Genomic DNA, 22,444 nt, shown 5'->3' with positions numbered 1-22,444 from the left:
CACCGTTTTTCTGGGGTTGAATTTATAACAAAATAACTTTTTTTTTTTTTTTTTGGCAGGGGTGGGGGGGTGGATTCACATGCAACTAATTTCTTTGGCTGGAATCGAACCAGGGATGTCACCTGGACGCCCAAAAAATCATGTAACTTTGACCAAAATAAGATGAGAAACATTGAGTGTGATGGATGTAAAAAAGTTTCAGGTCTCTGACATGAAAACCAGAGGCTACCTGATGATTGCAAAACAAACGTTGAACCTATTTTAATATTTGTCATTAAACAGGAAAAGCTGAGTTAAAAGTAATCAAATTGTACAAGACACAGCAGGTGATTTGAAATAATCTTTTTGTGTTTATTATGTACACATATGAAGAGCATCATGGTGAGAAAGTATCAACATAAATGAAAAACAGGAAAAACATGTTCTAAACTTCACACTGTTTTGGTTTGTGAACACCAACAAAAATCCTCAGTCCGTTTCTTGCTACTCATTCAAAGCTCAAACAGCTTTTACAAACCAACCTGTTTCAGACTTTGTAAGTTACATCTTAGACTCTAAACCTTTCACTCACATATACTGTGTTTCTGTCCCTGTCCTGGTCACTCGTTGTAACGTGACAGTTTCAGTCGGGGGATGATGTTCATGGACTGCAGCTCCTGGAACAGCAGCTTGCAGGCGTATGGGATACGCAGAGAGGAAACGTGGCAGGACGACTTACAGTAGTGACACCTGGAAAGAAAAGAAACCAGAAGATTACTGACCGTACGTCCATCTGCTCTATTACCGGTTTCTGGTCTGCATTGTAAGATGTAAACTATTTAAACATCAGCAACAGCAATCATTATGTTGCCTGCCACTTTGAGGAGATGAGGCAGAAGCATGTTACCTGAAAACAATGAAATAATTTGGATATATATATATTTTTTTTTTAAGGAGACAGCACCTAGGAAACATTTCCACTGATAAATCTGAATCCAAAAAATTAGATCTCCCTAAATACTTAAATATTAAATTCCCAGTTTCAACTTGTGATGAACAAAGACCACAGCTTTAGGGCAAAAGTGCAGACTCAGTATCCAGTGAGAGGCTGTTAGTCGGGTGATGAAGAACACATCAATGCACACTGGATCATGTGAGTTGCCATGAGTAAATGACAAAAGCTCTGATGTTCACTTTTCCGGGTGTCATACAATGTCAACAGCACTCGCAATAACTTACTGAAAAGGTCAAGCTGTATGTTCAACAGATGGTTCTATCATCCAGACACCACCACAGTTTCTGGTCTCCGTTATATGATGATGCAGTTGTCGTGCACTCTGATGATGCACTTCAGCTCTGTAGCTGTCGACTGAGGTGTTCAACTTACCACCCAGAGTATCCCAACAGGCCGCACTGTCCGCACACATCCACCTCGAAGGCGTCACTGGAAATCATGAGGCGTTCCAGCAGTAACATGCTCGCTCCGTAGCCGATCAGACAGTCACGCTCCATCTCGCCCAGACGCAGACCACCGTCTCTGGATCGTCCCTCTGTCGGCTGCCTGTTGGCGAGACAAACATATTCAGGACGCACAGAGGGGTGAGACAGATGAATATAATCCACCTGGTCCATATCTGAAATTGTATTGTTTTCTTGACAATTTAGCTTATTTCTATGGCTCAAATTTTATCATTCAATAAAAAGAAAAAAAAAAATATATATATTTATATATATATACACACACACACACACACATACATATATATCTTACATTACCTGGTGAGAACAGCTCTGGGGCCTCGTGCTCTGGCGTGCATTTTATCAAGGACCATGTGCTTCAGTTTCTGATAATACACCGGTCCAAAGTAGATGTAAGCCTCCAGTGGTTCACTGAGGAAAATACAGCAGTCAATCAATCAAGCTAATTCATCCATAAATATCTACTGAACAATACAATGACGATTATCTGTATTAGGACACAATCTAGTAACATAAAAAGTGTCACTTATCAAACACAAAATACTAAACATTTGCTGGTAACATCTTCTGCTTCTGTTTTTATGTGATTGTGTGATTTTTGATTTTTGACTCTTTCGCCGACAGTTTGAATCATTTTGTGCTCATGTAAGTTGTGCTCAGCTATTTTCAGCACAGTTGTGTTATTGTCTGATGGTAATGTGAGAGCAGGGGCTGCTTTAAAAACACTGGATGCTGAAAACATCACGATGACGATGGTGCATTCGGGTGTCTCAGGGAAGCTCAGACATCCTATATTTAACAGCTGACTATCAAGATTCTTTTAGAGCTATGTTGTTGGAAAATCAAACAGAAAAAACAGCTGTGAATTGTAGTCTCACTGTTTCAAAAGAAAACAGCCATGTGAATGTGCTTGTGTGCAGCCTGGAGAGACATGTTCCTGTCTTAAGCAAACCTGGACAAACATAGAGAAGGAAATATTTAATATCTTGAATAACTAAAAAAGATGTTGCTCTCCAGTGAGCTCAGACTCCACCAACGAGGAAGAATGATCAAAACAGTCTCTGATTGCTACACCATGACCATGAAATCATGACATCACTCTGAGAAGTGTTTGATATGTTTCGTATCTACACAAGCTGCTCTTCATAATGTACTGAAACAAATACATATTTAAAATAGCCCCGGAAACACAGCCTTAAAAAAAAAAAAAAAGGCATACTTTGGAAAATGTTGAGCAGTTATGTGACATGTATGTTAATCTTTTTATTACCCAGTGATTCCTGAGGTGACATAGTCTTTGCCCTGGTAGTTGTATCCATAACGGATGAGGTCCTCACACACATCCTTCACCTTGCTGCCTCCGAAGGCCGTACCATAGTGAAACCGTCCATCTAGGACTCCCGCCTTCCCAGCCAGAAGTTCAATCAACTTTCCCACCTGACAGAATCAGACACAGTCTTAGAAGTCAAGACAAAAAACAATGGCTCCGTTCATAAACATAATATATGTCTTTTGTGATTTACATCGTCTCCTGGCACCAAATGTTGATATTGTGGGTGAGGTTAGGTTACACATGTACGCCTCGGGGTGGGACCAGCGGCCTAAGGATGACTGATTTCAACAATTCCACTGAGGTCGCACCCAGAGGACCCCTGACCCCATCACATAAAAGGAAACACCTACTCTCATTTCACTCTCAGGCCACAGAAACATCCTCCCGAGCCAAACATTTCTAAGTCTTTTCCATGACAACCACTGCTTGCAAACACACTGGCACTGACAACTTCAGCAGTAAAGATCATTCAAGTTTTTACAGTGTAAGGGACAAAAAGCAGGCAGATACAGAGCCAAGTTTCATGTCATTCACATTCAGTGCCATCCTACAGTTCAGATGTACTGTGCATGTTTGATAAAACTTCCACACACTGCTACAGGAGGCAGCTTCGCTGGCAGCCGTCTCTGCAGCAACAAATATCTGTTTGTGAACAGTAAGATTGCTGCTTAGCGGCGTCAATGGACGTGTGCTCTGGAAGCCAATGATAACCCAGAGAGGAGAGGAGCAGGAATAATGAGGGTTTTGTCTCAGAAGAGCCGACACAAACTTATGAAGAGCGACGGTCAACACGGAGACTGGGGTGATTCAGACTGAGCTCGCAGCCAAAGATCACAAATAACAGCCGTGTACAGGTTCTAGGTGTCAAATTACCACCTTTACACTGAAACTAAAGTTGATATCAGCTCCCTGGTAAACGTCACGCAGAATATCAGAGCTGAAATTATTCGGTGATTACAGAACTTACTGAAAATTAATCACAAATTATTTTGATAGTTGATTAATCATCACTTTTTAAGCACAAATGCCAAACCTTAGTAGCTGCTGATTTTCCTTTTCTTATATGACCCAATAATGAACAGATTTGGTTTTTGAATTGTTGGTTGGAAAAAACAAGGCATCACTGTGGGCTCTGAGAAATCCTGATTATATATCCCCATTATAGAAAAAACAACTGATTGATACTTTATAGATTAATTAGAAATGACAGTGATTGCTAGTTGCAACCCTACCGTCATTCTGGAGGGATATCCGTGAGGGTTCATGATAATATCTGGACAGATGCCCGAGTCACAGAACGGCATGTCCTCCTGTGGGACGATGAGGCCACAAACACCTGAAACATACGGACACATGCAAACAAACACAAAACATATTGAGGTCAATGCACATACTATTTTTACTAATTTATCGAGCATGTGAGGATTAGATGTGACGTGATTGGCCTTTTTCTTTACACTTCACAGACAAATTAATCTAAAACAGAATCAACAGATCAAACAAAAATAAAGAAAAGAGGAAAAGTTAGGCGCAGCTATATCTTCCGTTTTCAGCAAATAGTTAAAAGCAAATATATTCAATGACCTAACTGACCACACAGTTCTGACTAAGAAATAGCAAACTTGTAGTAAAACTGTTTTGTTGTGTGTATTGCTGCTTGAAGCTTGGTGTGGACCTCCTGACATTTCCATACTCATGTGGACAGACAGGGTCCTCCTCTTTTGATTCACATGACGTGGGGGACAGGCGCCCTGGTAGCCAGGAGTTTAAGTGTGAGTGCAAATGTTTGCTGAGGGGCCGAAGCACTCTTCCCTGGCCAGGGTAAACAGATTGTAGGCCCATTTGCAAATGAAAAAAAGAGAAAGAGGAGAGAAGAGAAGGAGAGCAGGAAGTGGAGAAAGGTGCTTAGTTTGACAGGGAGACCGGGATTACACATCCATGACTTTCAGTTCAACTCAGAGGAAGTTGGGGGATCAACTGGAGAGGAGAAATTGAATCCGAGCACGTGGGAAAAATTCACTATTAGCCGACCAGTCGGCAACACAGCACACAGCAGACTGCTGATGCCTTGCAGGATGTTGTAACAGGATGTTGACCGGGAACAAGTGCAACGACTTTCTTGAAAGCTATCCAACAGCAGGAAGAAGGTGAAAAGAAAAGAGAAAAGGCGAGTACGACAGGGCCAGAAGAGAAAGCGAAAGGGGAAAACAAAAAAGAAAGAAAAGGCAGTTCACAAAAAAGTTTGAATATCAGGGTAAAAAGTAGGATGAAAGAGGAATGAGAGGAGGAGGAAGGAAAGTGGAAAATGGTGGAGAAGGTGAAGAGAGAGAGAGTGAGAGAGAGACACAAGTTCCCATATCAGACATCCTTAGTGTTGTTTGTTTTGTGTGAAAGTGAATGATAAAAGAGGCATGAAATCAGCAGAGAAAGGCAAGACAACAGCAAGGGTCCAGAGCCCTCCATCACAGCTCATACAGCTCCACGCTGGAGGCTCGCACAATGGGCCCCTACTACTGACAACCACTCCACCTCCTCCCCCACCTCCACAGCTGTGTGTGTGTGTGTGTGTGTGTGTGTGTGTGACAGGTAAATAATTAACTTATTCTGCTCTGCTGACCAGGACTTATGAGACTAGTCATGAGTAGCTGGGAGATCTATCGCTGCGGCCAAATTCACTTCTAATTAAATAATACAACCTTGATTTAGGATTCAGTTCAGGACTCTATTCAAAATGTTTGTCAAGCAAGAAAAGGTGGTTATTTCAAAATACAAAAACCCCACCGGGAGCAAAAATGTAGTTTTTACAAGCGTTCCTACTTTCTAAAAGTAGCTGTGAACACCTGAACGTGACTACATAGTACTCTAATTAAAAACTAGCCAAACATCAGTTGCACATCTGGGGCTTTCCATCCAGATCTCCTCCAGCTAACCCCGTGGCGACCCCTCTCTCTCCGTCACTGAGACAGAAGACTTTGTCTCATCCTAAGCTGACCGCCCAGTGGCCACCGCGTTAATGAAGAGAGTAAATTATGCATGGCGCCAGTTAGCTTTTTGATTAAAACATCATACAAGCCCTCTATAGGGGAGGTGCTGCAAAACAATGGAGGTTGTAAACACTTTTTCCCCAGTAGCAGCAGAATACTGCTGGGGTGTAATAAATTTGCATAGTCTGGCACAGGACAAAGAGCCAATTAATTGAAAAGAGCTCTTGAAAGATGAGGACAGGGGGGCAGTGACAGAGCAACAGCCACTGGGACTTGACTCAACAAATGCTCCGACACAGAGACGACCAAAGATTTTTTTTTTTGTCCAGTCATTTACAATCTCTCACAACAGGTCCTTGAAGTGGTGAATATTAATGCAATTTTCTGTATTGTGCACATTCAGGTTTAAGCTCAACATGCTGCCCTCGTTTCAGAGAGAGGACGGGGTGACAGTGCTGAGGTTGGCACCTTTCTGTCCGTGACGACTGCTGAATTTGTCTCCTATCTCTGGTCTCCTGGTCTGCCTCAGGAGGATTTTGATGAGGAAAGCATCTTCAGCGTTGGATGAGATCATCACCTTCTCGATGTACGAGTCTGTTGAGCCTTTATAGCTGCAAAAAAAAAAACAGAATTGCCAATGTCTTTTAGTTTTTTTTTTTTCACAGCATGATATGTTTTGTGTTGCGTTGTTGATTTTCCAAGTCTACGTACAGACAGGTGGGCCAACAGTGAGGTGACACACGCTGAGGTCACAGTGCACATGTAGGTTTGGGTGGGTGTGGTGGTGCTAGGAGCTCATGTGCACTCACCTGATGGGCACGTCTCTGTACTGGGGCTGGCCTGGCTGGGTACTGCCCTCCAGTGGTGTCTGGGTGACAGTTGGCATGGACTTGTTCACCAACACCTGCTTGTTCTCCACTCTCTCACCTGTGGCACACACACAAGATAGATCGGACATTACACTACGACTCTAGCATGGCCTGCTCACATAAACTGAAGGCCATCATGAGCTCTTTCAGGGGAGCTGTTAAGGCTGGGTCACAAAATTTTTATTACTTCCCAGAACTTAAATAAATCCAGTCTCACTCTGAAATCTGGATCAAACACTGAACGACAACAGGTGACTGATAACACACCAACAACAACCTCTCTGTTCACCTCCTTTGAATTTGACTCCAACAATTCAACTTAAATGTCCTCTTTTATTTATAATACAATAATGACCAGTGTATCTCTCCACCTACAGAAGTAGCTGCTTTACACTGTGAACAACTTGACTTCTTCTGGATACTGTGTCGCAGAAACTTGTATAAAAAGACTTATTTATCCAACCTAACTGTCACGTACATTTTTGTTTTGAAGTCATTTTGAATGCCACGCTGTCTGAAGCTGTCAGTGCCTGCTGATGAAACAATCAAATGTAAGCAAGCACATGAAGTATGCTAATTAACTCATTGTACCGTGATAGTGTCCTTTATTGAATCGTGGTATGTGTATGTCAACATGTCAACACAAAATGAAGCCGCGATTTAAAAAAAAAAAAATGAAAAAATAAAACCTGGATACTCTGCTGAAACATCCAGTCAGTACTAGACAGACTTCAGCCTACTTTGTTATTATGTCCCACCCTTAACACATTTCACCAGCTGTTACATCATATAAAGTAAGAGATCTGGACAAGCTGACAAGCAGTGAAACACTACAGACTAAATGATCCTGTGTATAATTTATGATAGAGCCAAGCACATTTACTGCAGCAGTAGAGTCTGATGAGGAGCAGCAAAGCATGCTGGGCCTCCACCAGTCCTGCTGGAACTCACCGGGGGAGCAGATACCGTCAGCATCCAGGATGCTGTGCCTCCAGATGGGCTTTCGCGTGGCAGCATCCAGCATGGGCCCCATCACCTTATCAAAGGTCTGGTTGGTGTAACGCCGCAGCGTACACTTGGCATTTTTATAGACGAGGCAGCGGCCAAATCCTGGAAAGATAACATACACATTAACCTATCTAAATGTCTGCTACCTGAACTGGTCAGTGATGACAAATATCTCATAACAGCTGCCCTTCTTGCAATGAAATTTTAATCAAAATTCTAAAGTCAGGTCTCACCTCTGTCAAGTGAGGCTTTGTTGAGGACCAGAGCGTCCTCAATGTCGTAGCCGCTGTAGCTCATCACGGCCACGGTTGCGTTCTGACCAGCAGGCAGCTTCTCAAAGTCAATCAGCTCGATGGTTTTTGTTTTGACCATGGGCCTCTGAGGATACGCCAGCAGGTACATCAGAGTGTCGATACGGTTCCTCTGGTTGTAGCCGATAGTACCTGGAGAGGAGATCAATATGATATATGCAAAATGATTCCTGTCACTCAGAAGTGTCATTATATTGAAATTTTCAGTGTTTCAATGCACATTTTAAGTGTCCAACTGTCTATAGATCAAATATTAGAAGTGTTTAATCTTCCTGTAGGGTGGGTCAGGGCTGGGCCTGGTTAGCATTAACTCGGAGCAGCACAGTGGAGGAACGGGGCCAGTTATGGCATAAAGCCTGGCCTCCCTGGAAGCCTTGACATTTGTCAGATGCTATTACTTCACAATCAGGCTACAAGCACAGAGTCTCTGATAATAGGCCTGGGCCACACAACCAGATTTGCACATGTATAGGGCTGTCCACACAAAACGGACAAGGCAGAGGATATTGTGCCAAATATAGTTCCAGTCTGTGTTTTTGTAAAGATGGGGGGAGGGGAGGAAGGGACGAACGGAGGTAGAGCAGTGGGTTGGGGGTGACAGAGGCTCTTACGAATGTTAGCAGGGCCGTTTGGGGAAGTTTTGGTTACCAAGGAGCTGCGGGTGCGCACTCTGTGGTCTTTCGCAGCTGAGCACACTGACCCCCTGAGCACAGCCAGAGCAGACACAATGAATTGCTAATGACACTCTGGGTGACTGGCAGGGAAAGGGCCTCCGCACACACAGCACAATAGCAAACCTACACAAGCCCCCCATGTTTGATGTCCATGCACATACACACACACACTGACACACACACACACACTGACACACACACACACACACACACACACACAAGAAAAACACTCAATCACACATACAAATGTATTCTGACAAGAAGTAGAGCAGGAGCAGAGTTTTGGGGGAGACGAACCAGCAGGCTACTTGTATCTATGTTGTTTGTTATTCTAATGTCCTTTTGAATGATTTTCACTTGTGCAAATAAAACTGTAAACTCTGAACCAGCAGATTTAGGAGGCTTAAGAATAGTGTTCATGTGAGATCAAATTACTGTAAGCGTGTGTGTGTGTGTGTGTGTGTGTGTGTGTGTGTGCGTGTGTGTGTGTGTGCATAGAAACACTGCAGCTGTGTGGAGGATGTTTAAGGAGGGATTTGAGATCTTCACACTTTAATGGCCTGCTTGCTGACTGAAGCTACCTGCTAAGCTGAGTCTTACCCATGGCCTGCTTGCCCATAGCGCACTGGTATGTGTTCCTGGGTGACTGGTTGTGGTGGGGGTATGGAATGAGGCCGGCACACACCCCAAGCAGCGTGAAGGGCTCAATCTCCAAGTGTGTTGTGTCTCTGCAGAAATGAAAATAAATTAAAGAGGGAGCAGTGTGTTGATTTGACATAAAGAAGGATCATTTTCCAGTTATTTTAATGTCAGCGGAATAGAACGCCACTCACTTATTAATCATGTGTTCATAAAGGGCGATCTGACAGTCGTTCTCCTCGTTGACGTCCAGGTACTCCACCAGGCCCTCATGCAGGAAATCCTCAAAGGTTCTGGAGTTACAGAAATGATAAAAAAAAATAAAAAGTCACATAAACTAATTCAGACGATCTGCTCTTTTGATGTACACGATTATCGGCAAACAAATCTCCAAACAAGTAGTTCACCTGACTGACTCCCAGCCTCACCTGTAGCCCTGCGACAGATCTTCAATGTGTTTGTTTTTCACCATCGGCTGCCCCTTCTTCACTATGATGTACGGCCTGACGGGGGACAACATAGAAAAAGTCTTTAAATTTAGTGTAATCTTCTTATTCTGATCCAAAAAAGAAAAAGCAACAAATTTAAACTTCCTCTGTAGGAAAACTGAAATAATGCATTTTACAAAGACTCAGTTAATGCAACCGAGTCTTTGAGAGAGAGTTTTTCTAATTATCAAGTACAGAGTGTGTTCTATTTATTGCACATCAATAACATTTATTTTATTTGAGTATAAGTTTGTTGGTCTCATGTCTTCCTTACCTGCAGAGGCGTCCTCCATCAGACGAGATGTAGACGCAGCGGTCGGTCAAGTTTGTGGAAATGGACACGAACTCGTTGATAAAACCTGCCCTGCGCATCAGTCTGAAGGTGTTGACCAGCTTATGATGGTCTCTAATTACACCGAGAATATTACCTGTGGACGTGATACAAACAGGTGGGTGGACAGACAGACGGACAGGCATAAAGACAGGGTCAATTCCCATGTTTACAAAACTGTGGAAACACTCAAATGATGTTACCAGCTATCACCTCTGACTGTATAATGTTGTCAGTCTTACATCAAGATATATTTTGTAACGTGCAAGTGCTGTACCAGGATAAACTGTCTTTGATTGAAGGAATCATCATTTGTTTGCTTTCTTACCACCAGTTAGACGAGAAGATTTACATATTTAGCTGAGCAGAATCACTGGAAGTAATTTCTTTGTCATTTCTTTGTTCTATGTAATAATTTATGCATTTGTTTCCTGCTCTTCTCTCCCAGTTTGTGTCTAAAGCAGGGTTCCAAGTAGTGATTATTTACATCACAAATTAATCTGTCCATTATTTTCTCAATTAATCTTCATGTCCATAAACTGTCAGAGAACAGTGAAAAATGCCCATCACAAATTACTAGTTTTGTTTCGACCAACAGTCTAAAATGCAAAGATGTGGTGTTCACATTGACATAAAATAGAATAGCAGCAAATGGACATGTTTGCTTGAAAAAAAAAAAAGATAAAATCGACAATCAAAATTCCAGCTGATCAATTGTCTGACTAATTGTTTCAGCTCTGCTTTAGAGAAATATCCATGGTGGATCAAAAAGCTGCAGCAGGTAGATATTTAACAGTGTTTTGGTTAAATTCTGAAAAGAAACAGCGTACATATACAGTAGAGTACTCTGGACCTCCATGGCAAAATGCTTGCAGGGGTTTGTTCATATCAAGTCTGACAGACAAATGACTGGAGAACAGAGGAGACACTGTGCTCTGCCTCTGTGTGAGGGCACATTTGCAGTGAACACACTCTGAAGGGCTTTGACACCTGCTGCTACCAACTAATTAAATGGTATGGCAGCTAATATAATTTGACAGTTATCAGTGGTGAGACAAACATATACAGTAATTAAGGGGCCAAGTTCTGACTCAAGAATAATACCTACTGCTGCCATGAAATTAATGACTTATCAGCCGTCCTGCAAAATGCAAAATTACCTTCTGTAAACTAAACAGAATATTTTCCCTTTCATGTTCATAAGCAATGCATTTAAAACAGGGAGGATTAGACTTTCTTTTCAAGTGATCTGAAGCAAAAGCATCCAGTGCTAATTCTCTCTGTGGTTATTTATTTGTTAGGCTCTACTGGTGCAGTGGAGCTTCACCATTGAGGAAGACGAGGAAGACGCTCGGGTAGGAGAGCTCCTCTCCACACAGCAGGTTGACGTCTTCTACCCCCAGGTTGAAGGCCAGTTTGATGATTGGACCGTCCTCCATGTCGGTGGTGATGTGGGTCATCAGAGCCAAGTTCTTCACCAGACCACAGGCCTACGGAACCAGAACAAATAGATGATCGAAACCACGCGCAGGTGTTTAAAAGTGTAGGTTTATGTGTGTTTACTCTGAATGACGCTGCACATGACACAAGAATACTACGCCACAAGCATTTGTGAAAACCGCACAAAATCAAACTACAACGATATTTAGTGGACCTTATGACATTTTCAAGCAGCTGTCCTCTGATTCTTTACAACTAGTAACCTGTGGCTCAGGTCTGCTCAGTATATGCAAACCTGACAATAACTATTTCCCTGTTTGATGCTAGCTCATCGTCTTTAAGCATCACAGGGGGTAAAAAAAACAAACAAAAACAAATTAAATCTTAATTAAATCTAACCCTCATTAAATAACTTTAAATGATAGGCAAAAGTGGATTTTACTTGTAATGTTCTATCAAATAACATTTGAATTTGAATTTGATCTGAGGTTTTGACACTGTCTGAGTTTTGCCAAAGCATGTGTCCGCTCGCCAAAGCTCTTAATCAGTCATTGGCGGATGTGTCTCAAAGTGTGATCTAAGACCATTGTTCTGGAGTGAAGACAAAAGGTTTCGACCTCTTTTCTCCCACAACTGTCAACTTATGTCTTACGGCAAAAAACTGTTAGTGTAACCACTTCACTGGGTCGGCAGGATCAGGGCAGGTGTGGCTGCCACTCACTCACCTCTCCCTCGGGGGTGTCAGATGGACACAGCATGCCCCACTGTGACGGCTGCAGGGAACGTGGCCCGCTGACCTTCCGGGTCTTCTCAAACTGGGAGGAGATCCTGGTCATCATGCCAAGAGCGGAAATGAAGGAGAGACGAGACAGGACCTGGGTGACACCCTGACGGTCCATCTTGAATCTCTTCAGAGACCAGTTTCCCTGTGGACAGAAAAAAAAGCAAGAAAAAAAATCTGTATTAATTGCTCTTTATTAACCTGCCTATTAACACATGTGGGATTATCATATTGATTAGGCTAATAAGAAGTGTGCTGGTGTGTTCAAAGCTTTCTAATTTGAGAGGTAAACATGATTTCAATTACAACACAGTGTTCTGAGCTCAGATAATGCCTGTTTAACTTCTGACATCAGATCTGTTCAGATCATCTGATCTTTATTTATGAGTGCAAACTAGATTTTTAGTTTTAAAACCTTTATGCTGTTTTAATATAGATCACTTACACTTAGATCCGCACTGTGTATAGCCATCAAACATTTCTAAAACATCTGATAAAAAAAATATAATAATAATAATAATATATTTTGAAGATGTAGTGTACAGCTGAATCTTAGCAGTGAGTACTGAGTGTTTTCAAGAATGAAACTAACTGGCAGGTTTTTCAGTCTATTCAGCATGGAGGTTTATTCTTGATCCATGTTCTTCCAGGGGAAACTTGCATCCTTTCTATTTAATCAATTCATCATATTGATGGTCTCAGATCTGAGCACACTCACCGTGGATATGGCATTGACCATGCCGTTGGTGATCTGATCCTGCCTCATGTGCTTCACCACATCAAACTGAGCTGCTCTCTGCTTGGGGATGATCTGATCGGCGATTTTCTTCAGCTCAGAGTTAAACTTCTTAAACAGATCTTCAAACAGCAGAGACAGGAGCTAGAAAAGACAGAGACTGCATTGTTACCAAGACTGTTAACAACGTTTTTTTTTTATTGATATTATTCACTGGTCAAGTCTCCAAACTAAACACAGAGTGAGAACAACAATCATTTCAGAGTTTGAGGCGTCACCGTTTCTTCACACAGTCTGACTCTCAGATCTCCTGGCACTCTACATCTGCGTATGTCTCTTATCAGCGCTGAGGTAAATTTACAGTCAGATTTAATAACCAGGTGTGCTGGCTCAGTGATAAGCCTGACCTGGCCTCCATCCCAGGTCCCTGTCCTCCTCCGCCAGGCCTACAGGAGGCAACCTCTCTCACAACCCCCACCCACCCTGTGCATTAGCATACATCAAAAACAAACAGGCAACGCTGCTTGAAATTAATAAAGAAATTAAGCTTCCGTTGCGCAGCCAGGCCAATTAGTTGAATGTCAGGGAACCATAATTGGAGAGTGAGGAGATTGCTGGCGTTGTTAGTGTGTAAGCCCCCTATTGAAAGAGGGTTCTGTGCTCCCCCTCCTCCCATCTCCTGCTCCTTATACAGAGCAGGTTGGGGGGGAAATTAAAGGCCTTAAGACAGCAGTAATTACATTATCAGAGCCGGGCCTGCGGATTAGCTCAATCGCTCCAGTCAAGGCAGCAATTCTATTGTCACGGTGCTGAAAAATCCCCATGCTTCCTCAGCCTCGGGATTTTGGTGCCACCGCATATCTCTCTCCTGACAAAGCCAGGCTGAAATACAGGGGGAGGTGGGACGAAAACAAAACAGGGAAAAACAAAGCTGAGGGAAAATAATGAGAGTCTTATTAAAAGGAGACGGCAGGAACAAAGATGCAGGTGAGAGATCAGGGCTGGAGCAGCCGCTGTCCTCTGGTCAATTCCTGTGATCCATTTACACTAAAGCATGTGAGCGTTATTGGCACGTTTCTATACACGTATTATTAATAAGCATCAAACATGTTTTGTTTTCGAGCGGCTCTCTGAGTAAGGAAAGGTAGTAAACACCTTTCAGTTACACAGAGATGAATGAAATAAACACACAGTTCAACGGGGTGCCTTTGAAGTCAGAACTGAACTCTGGCTCATTTGCAGTTTCCTGTTGATCAGTTGACAAATTAACAAATAAACTGAACTTAATTGGTCTGGTGTTTTTGTCTCATAATGTGAAATATAAGAAGACTGACTGAATGGAGGATTAAATTAGGTATTGTACAAGCTGTAAATGAGACCACAAGGACAGGTGCATAGAGGCTTACCTGTCCAGCCAACTCAAGACGTTTGTTGCCATAGTAATCTCTGTCGTCCACCTTGTTGTCGCCCTGGGCCAGGATCACTCTCCTCACCATCACAGCCAGGTAAATACACTTGGCCCTAAAGTTAAACTCTTTGACCTGCAGACAAAACAAAAAATAATGATACGTTGTCTAATATACTGAGTACAATCATCCATGATTCTTCTCTATGTGTTTACTTACAGGCACGTGTGTGAGGATAAGAGATGCCAGCAGCTCTCTGGCCTCCTCCATCTTGGTCTTCTTGGGACCTCCCCACATGCGCTGTCTCCGCACTTTATTCCCGAGGTACCGCAGAGCCTGAGACACAGAGCAGCAGACGCAGCAGAAGCAGCAGAGGTCAGGGAGCAGTCAACAGAAGAACAGAGTATCGTGGTAATTTATACTACTGGTAACGATACGATGAGTTTCAAACCCCATATCCAAACAATAATTTTTTTGATTCCTTTGTTTAAAATATTGAACTCCCTCATCTACCTACCCAATCCAACCTCCTGAGTATAAAACCGAAATCAGCTGAAGTGTACGCTTTATTTTGAGTATTTTCACTGCTTTATCTTGACAAACAGCCCGTTCCTTTGGATCTACATTTTCTCAACCGTTGAACTGCTGTATTAGTACGCACTAGCACACCTACTATATTACGCTGCAGATCAGTTGTTTGCGCCAGAAAATGTAATGAAAGGCTGAATGTAAGTGTGTGTTTTTTCTGTTACCAGACAAACAAATTTTTCCCGCTGACCCCGTCCACAGCAGCACATCACTCAGCTTCCATGCCAATGCTCTTGTCTGTTTCTCCAACGTGAAAGTGCCGATCACAATCTACTGCAGGTAATACACTGACTGTGTGAGTATCTCACACAACTGTCAAATAACCCAAACTGTAACTTAAATGTCACAAGGAAGAATAAAAAAATAAAATAAAATAAAAAAAATCAGTGGACTGAGAATAATTATTATGTCATGAACATTACACAGTGTTTCACATATTTTAATCCAGTAGTCAGAAAACTCAGTATTTCAATTAACAAAATAATTCAATGCATCAGTGATGAAGAAGTCTAAAGTTAGAAAGTATCCTGATTTAGTTCTGGAAATATCTGATTAAAGAATATAAATTTTTTTTTTTTTTTACATTCTGCCTTTTTTGACACCAGACGATAGAGAAGTGACAGATAATGAGCAGTGAGAGAGGGTGGAGGGCATGCCACAGAACTGGGGACATTGCAGTTACTTGGTCAAAGTTTTAGACTCTAGGATGCTCCACAACTTTTTTTGACACTTGACGGTTTTCGATACTGAATGCTATGGACACGTTTCGACTGGTGCTCAAAGGGTATTGAGATTTGATACCCAGCCCTGGTCAACAGTTGATATTGCAATATGATAATCAACTGCTGCATTAAAAGGCATTGATTTAAGTGTCTTTGATGCAAATTTTGTTGTGAAATGATTAACATGTGTGGAATTTTGTAGGTAGGAACACAGACGACGCATGTATCAGGGTTGTGGGAAGTCAAGTGAATCACAAAGGGCATAGTGCACACAGGCACACCAAACACCTGAGTCAGTGTGCTTCTGGAGCCCTCTACTCATCTATAGAGAAGGTCAAAGGTTAATGAGGCTGAAGACTTTCTGCAAGACCACCCACCCTGCCATATATATATATATATATATATATATAAAATCTGTCTTCAAATTTTGATGAGTATACATTACTAAAAATAAAAAGATGACATTCAAATTTGGTTTAGGCAGATTACTTATCATAATCTGATAACAATGTTTCTTAAGCCTTATCTGCCTTTAATTATATAGATTTAGGCCTCATTGTGCACAATACAATGACCCAATGAATACCATGAAAAGACATCATGGAGGCTGGCAGACAGACGAACCAGAAAGCTGCAGCGACTGGTTGCTAGGAAGCAAATATGGCCTCATCAATGCATCAGTGGTTCCTCTAACAACATAATCTTTATGAAAAACAAATTGGCCGATTGCATTCATCTGTAGATGTCAAAGAAAACACGTGGGCCTCCTGAATAACGCATGAAAAGCGTTACTTAACTGACTGGTAAGACAAAACCTTAGTCATCTGATCACAGAGAGACAAAGAAAATACCTCCTGTCAGCAGCAGTTAATGGCCAACAAAGTCAATGGGCACACATCAGGGCTGGCTCATAATTCAACCCTGTTGTTTATTGACTTACAGTTGAATCACACTGTAAACCTTATAATGTTATCATTCTACAAATTTCTCTTATCCAAATCAATTACTCTGAACAAGCTATGATTTATAAACTAAATAAATTAACTAATTAAGTTTTTGTTTTACACAAACGTTTGGTCTCGTGTACTGCATAATGGTTAATGCTTTTATTATTTTGATGTGTGATTTTGCACAGACTTGTCACATCATGATATACTTGTTTTCAAAAAAAATCCTTAAAGCATCAATCAATGGTTCATTGGTTTTGGGAAATATGATTATGTGCTCCAGACCACTGACATGTCTGTAAATATGAAGGTGATTAGCTTAGCTTAGTATAAAGACAGCTCACCACTTAACATGTCAAATCTTGCTTGTTTAATCTTTACAAAAACTGACGAATAAAGAGACAAGTTGTGGTTTTACACGGGGTCATGTGACATTGTGACTTTTGTTGTCATGGGAGGTTGCCAGGTCACCAGCTGAAACTCCAATTAATGAGCTCTACAAGTGCTGGTAGATGGATTTTCTTACTGTTAGACAAAGCTTGGCTAGCTGTTTCCCCCTGTTTTCAGTGTTTGTGCTAAACTAAGCTAAACAGCTGCAGGTTGTCATCTCATATTTACTCCTCAGACATGAGAGTGTTATCAATCTTCTCATTTAATAAGGAATCAAATAAGCACGTCTCAAAATGTTGAACTGTTGCTTTAACTAAATCAATGCATTAGAGGCCAAGATACACTGTCATTTTTCTTTACCTATAGATCAAGTTAAAAAATGTTTTGACCTTACATTTCTCATTATGAAACAAAGCATCTATTTATAAGTCCCTCTTTGCCTGGTAAATGCTTTCATCCTTCAAACTTCACACCTACATTTTGTACCACAGAGAATCTGTTCAAAGTCTCAAGTTCAAGCTGAGAAAAATGTGACACCATCAGGGTTATTTTCACAGACTTTAAAAGTAATAAAAAATAATAAATATCATCAACACATTAAACAAATTCATGTCCTGGTTCTACCCATTAAGTTAGTTTTTTAATTCTTTCACACGTGTTTTAATGTGTCTTTCTTGTTCTTGTCTTCTAAATATTGTACTGTATGTACCATGTTGTTTTTGTATTGTTATTTATTATGATTACCAGTTTTATTTTCATCCTTTGATGATTTAAAAAAAGAAAAAAAGCATGGGCAATGACTGCATTACTTGTAAAATTGTCTTTGTAAATCCAATTAAAAAAGGAGAATTAAAGCTCCCTCCTGAGGCTGAGTAGGGCTCCCTGCGACTTGTAAACCGACTTTTATGTGCAAAGTTTATGGAACCTCCCTTTAATTTCATGAACCTGATTTCAAGCACATCACTCTGCTATGGCAGATGTGGACCACTGAGGTACCTGAGTCTGTGTGAAGATCTGGGCTTTCTGGCACTCCTCCAGGCTCGGGGCGAAGCTGGCCATGACGTGCTCCTCTGTACCGATCATCTGCACTATCTCCTGGTCACTCTCTACGCCCATACCCTGTGTGGATGACATGGAAACAGTGTGTGAGCTCTGGAATGTGAACTGAATAGAAAACGAGATGAGAGAGAATATGTGGACTGTTTGAAAATGAAAAACCGTTTAGATATTTAATTTGTGTAACCACATAGGAACTTGCTGGTTAAGTGAAAAGCACAAAGAGGAGACATTTTGTAGCTGGAGCAAGAGGAGAGCCAGGAGATATAAGAAGGGTGTGCGGGAGGGAGGGAGAGGTGTACTGTGAGTCATAAGGTTGTCTGACATTTGCTTATGGAAATGTGAGGCTGTGGGAACTAATCCCATCTGTCTCACACTGGATCTGAGGTTATTTCTGCAGTCGCTGCCAAACACAGGGGGAGAGAGACTGGGAAGAAGTCACTCAGGATATACAAGTGCACAGCAAACAGAGCGAGCATGCAAACTGTGTCCTGTGGATAATGATTTCAGCTCTGAGCACTCAACACTCACAAGTTGACATGTTTGGAGAGATTTGTCCTCAGAGGGAAAGAAGCTAATGATGCCAGCTGGCTAACTGACATTTTCACTGAGAGCAAAGGGCGACACATGAAAATCAATCTGATGAAGAACTACTGAAAACTGACTTCTATCTACACACTAACCTGTAGCAAAACCTCTCACTAAATAGATGAATTCTTCATTTTGTGTGAAATCATCTATTAAAGACAGTTCGGGGAGATGCACTAAAACAGAGTTAAAAATAAAAAGGTATTCAATCAGATAAAGTTACTTTTGGAACAAACAGGAGTTTTCGCTTCAGTCTGTGGTGTAACAATGAAAAACAACAGCTTCATCCAGCAGCATCTAGCTGTCTTTTAGCACCCTCTACTGGACGCATCAGCTATGTCTGTGCCCATCATCAGCAAAATCTCTTTTACCTTGAATATGATGGCGATGGGAGCGTCCTCCGACAGCGTGTTGTGTCTGAGGTAGAATCTGCCTTGTTTAACGATCATATTAGTTCTGCTTTTCTTTTCGTGAGTGGAGCTGGAATTAAAAGGACAAGATTAAAAAGAAAACTCTGAGCAGATGAAGAAACAGAAGGTTTGAAGAAGAACATTTTCACAAAACAATGGGAAAATCAGGAACCAATTAAAGCAAAAGGAACACAGTTTTAGGAGAACAATGTGTTTTTCTTGCAAATGAGACAGTTTCAGGTGTCAAGAGCGAGGATTTAAAAAAACAACAACTTTATAACACATGGATGATGCTCCTTTCCTAACCACAAAAAGAAGAGAGACAGGACTGAAATGCTGAAATAAAATAAAATGAAAGAAATATAAAAAGTTGAGAAAGTTGAGTGTTGCTCAGTCGATCATGCAAGGATTCCTATATATAGCATTCTTATGCATTGTATAACAAACATAAAATAGATGCTCTGTTGTTTCTACATTTACATGGGTCTACCGATGCAATCATGTGTCACTTAAAATGTTGCTGCCGCAAGGAATTGTGGCACAGCATTATCTCCTTTCCTTTCATAAAAGAAGGTCCAGTGTATCCTATGCTAAGGGTGATAAGATAGGAAACATTGAAGCTCCTTTCCTCAGCATTTTGAGAATTAAACTTCATCTCTTCTTATGGCTGCCACTTAGATACGTCCGGGGTATTTAGCTCAGTTAGGAATGGTTTCACACTACTCCACTAATCCACAGGTGGCAGTACCATGTCAAGAAATGCAGCAATGCGCCAACAACACGCAGAGAAGAAGACTGTAAGCAAGTAAACATGGATGTAAAGAATGAAAATATGAATGAAAAAGGAAGGAATGCAGTAAACACCCTAACCCTAAAGAAGAAGAAAACTCTTTAATTTTAAACATAAATCAAAATTTAAAATACAAATTATTAAAAATGCAAATGAAGCAAAAAGTAGGACTTCCTGACCACAGTTTAAGAGCTTGTTTGACACGGCCTGAGCCTGCGTTTGAGGCTGAAGTGTTGTGTGTTTCACTAGCAGCTGGATTCAAATCCACAGCATGGCTGTAGATAATCTGCACTAGCTTTAATAAAAGCGTTATGGGAGATGTAGTTACAGTACCTGGTAACTGAGGCTCCCACTGCACCCTTCCTGTCCTGCTCCACAATGATTCGATTCTTGGACAGCTGCTCTTGGATCAGAATGACTTTCTCCTGACCTTTCACAATGAAATAGCCCCCTGTGAAGAAGCACAGTGTGGTGTGATTTAATCACTACTGAAACTGAACACCAGCAAATAACTTGGGCTACTGCTGTTGTTCTGTCTCATGTTTTGGTTTCCATCAAGTTGTATTATGATCGTGTACCTGGATCCAGAGGACATTCATTGAGTTTTGAAAACTCCATGGGTGTCTTTCCTGTAAGAACACAGTTTGAGCTTCGCAGCATGATCGGCATCCTGAGAAAAGCACAGATTTACATTAACAACAAATAGATATGAGCAAGACTGTGGTAATATTCAGTACATGACTATTGCAGTCATGAAGAAAACAACATCATTGTGAGTGAACAGGATTTTTGTCTGTGAGGTTTTGACTGTGAAAGTCAGAGGTTAAGATATTACTCCGTAGAACAAACAAAGAAAAAAACAATGATACCGTCCAATCGGCAGGGCATTGCGGATGATTCTCTGACTGCCGCGAGTGTACTCTATGTCCACTGTGATGGGCGCTGAGTAGGTCATGTCTCTGAGACGACACTGTGGAATCAAACAGGAATGATGAGCTGTATCTCACCAGCAGAGTGAAATGTTGTGACATTTGGACCTGTGCAGTTATTCTAATGCTTTGACAGTGGACACTTCCCAGTATTATCAAAGTGATCATCAAATGCGTGCAAATTATGCATAAAAAACTTCTTGAACCCACTGTGATGACTTCACGTTGAGTTTTATGTATGATAAACTGTCCACAACCCGAAAATAACAATCCAAATAGAGAAAAACAGCAGATTCTCACATGCAAGAAGCTGGTACAAGCAAATTTGACATTTTTGCTTAATTATCAAAATAGCAATTCATTTTCTGTCAACTAACTTATTGTTTCAGCAATATCCCTCAAACTAAATATTTTTTTTGATCTATAGCTAGAAAAACCTGTTAACAATGGTTCATAATTAACATGAAAACCATACTACTGCGCTTCATAACAAACAGAGCTCACCTCATGAGGCGATACTGGTCTAGTTACGTTGAAGCTTTCTTCAACATCAGGCATGCCAACGTAGATATTGAGGTATCTGGAAGGAAAACAACGTTTGGTCTGACTGTGTTAGATTACTGTGAGTTAAAGCGGGCAGAGACAAGTTATGTGACTTACTTGAGGTACCACATTGGATCAGCATCACTTGTGATTTTTTCATTAGCTTTCATTATTTTCTTTATCTGTAAAAGAAGACACTCAAACTGAAATCAAGATGAAACTGAGGCAGCAGTAACACACACTGAAACATGCTGGGGTCGTGTTTTACCTCCACATTGATGAAATAGTTGAATGAGTCGATGTGCTGCTTCACCAGACCTTTCACCTGGAAAACACATAGAGCCATTAAATAAAATGCAGTTTCTGATGTATAGTGCTGAAACAATTACGTAATATATATATATTATATATTATATTTAGCAAAATGTCTGGGATACACAGCAGGTAGATTCAGGTGAGTTCTGTTACCTTCAGGAAGGCTGGTAATAGTTTCCATTTTTCCTGTCAAAAAACAAACAAACAAACAAAAAGGTACCACGTCAAGTGTGTTATTGACAGGCAGTGAGAGTAACTTGCTTGACATATTTTACTCTGCAGCTGTAGCTGATTTGAGACGTAGTTGTCAAAATGCCGACAAGCAGCAACCTGACAGCTGCTGCGCAAATTGTAAACACGTGAATAAACAAACTCAAACCACAACAAACTGACATATTATCTGTGGGTGAAGTGCAAATAACCCCCTCCGCCCACAAACAAACACTGTATCTACAGCTTTGTTATGTTTCTCTGTGCTGCAGCCACCACGTTAGCTTCTCTGTACTCGTGCTGTAAAACTTTGACTCTTTACTTCCTGTAAACTCACCGCCACAGTGTTGACAGGAGCCGCCAGCTCCTGCGGAGTCATGGAACAAAACTCTCCTCCCAACACCTCCATGGTTATTTCTACTGTTCACCTGTAAAACATAAAACTCTGGCCATACAGTCAGTGTTGATATACGGCGTCGGAAGTCGTTGCAACATGCG

At 41.3% G+C, this 22,444-nt stretch overlaps 1 protein-coding gene across 1 annotated transcript; it reads right to left on the bottom strand.

Moving 5' to 3' along the window:
* Nucleotides 1-355: 355 nt before the first annotated feature.
* polr3b (RNA polymerase III subunit B) lies at nt 356-22,424 on the bottom strand. The gene is made up of 28 exons (XM_022754328.1): nt 22,284-22,424; nt 21,890-21,922; nt 21,690-21,746; nt 21,539-21,603; nt 21,383-21,458; nt 20,819-20,919; nt 20,528-20,619; nt 20,283-20,400; nt 19,121-19,229; nt 18,102-18,224; nt 14,678-14,794; nt 14,459-14,593; nt 13,035-13,196; nt 12,261-12,461; nt 11,423-11,585; nt 10,039-10,192; nt 9,705-9,779; nt 9,471-9,569; nt 9,238-9,365; nt 7,886-8,095; nt 7,596-7,754; nt 6,585-6,702; nt 6,244-6,386; nt 4,024-4,127; nt 2,729-2,895; nt 1,756-1,869; nt 1,367-1,540; nt 356-729 (listed from the first exon to the last, which is right to left on the bottom strand). Exons 1-28 carry the CDS (start codon nt 22,353-22,355, stop codon nt 600-602), a joined length of 3,399 nt encoding a protein of 1,132 aa, XP_022610049.1. The 5' UTR covers nt 22,356-22,424; the 3' UTR covers nt 356-599.
* Between the last annotated feature and the right edge of the window lie 20 nt (nt 22,425-22,444).

The sequence above is a fragment of the Seriola dumerili genome, unplaced genomic scaffold (genome assembly GCF_002260705.1).
Source record: "Seriola dumerili isolate Sdu_G_001 unplaced genomic scaffold, Sdu_1.0 BDQW01000219.1, whole genome shotgun sequence".
In the NCBI taxonomy this organism is placed as follows: Eukaryota; Metazoa; Chordata; class Actinopteri; order Carangiformes; family Carangidae; genus Seriola; species Seriola dumerili.
The sequence above is the reverse complement of the archived record's forward strand: the minus strand, read 5'-3'. Positions and strand labels throughout refer to the sequence as shown.

Excerpts from the sequence above, each read along its gene's own strand:
- polr3b (XM_022754328.1), bottom strand. The coding sequence starts at position 22,355 with ATGGAGGTGTTGGGAGGAGAGTTTTGTTCCATGACTCCGCAGGAGCTG. Across the intron at positions 20,620-20,818 it reads AATGCCCTGCCGATTGGACG|GATGCCGATCATGCTGCGAA; the intron begins GTATCATTGTTT and ends TGCTTTTCTCAG. Across the intron at positions 2,896-4,023 it reads GATATCCCTCCAGAATGACG|GTGGGAAAGTTGATTGAACT; the intron begins GTAGGGTTGCAA and ends TGATTCTGTCAG.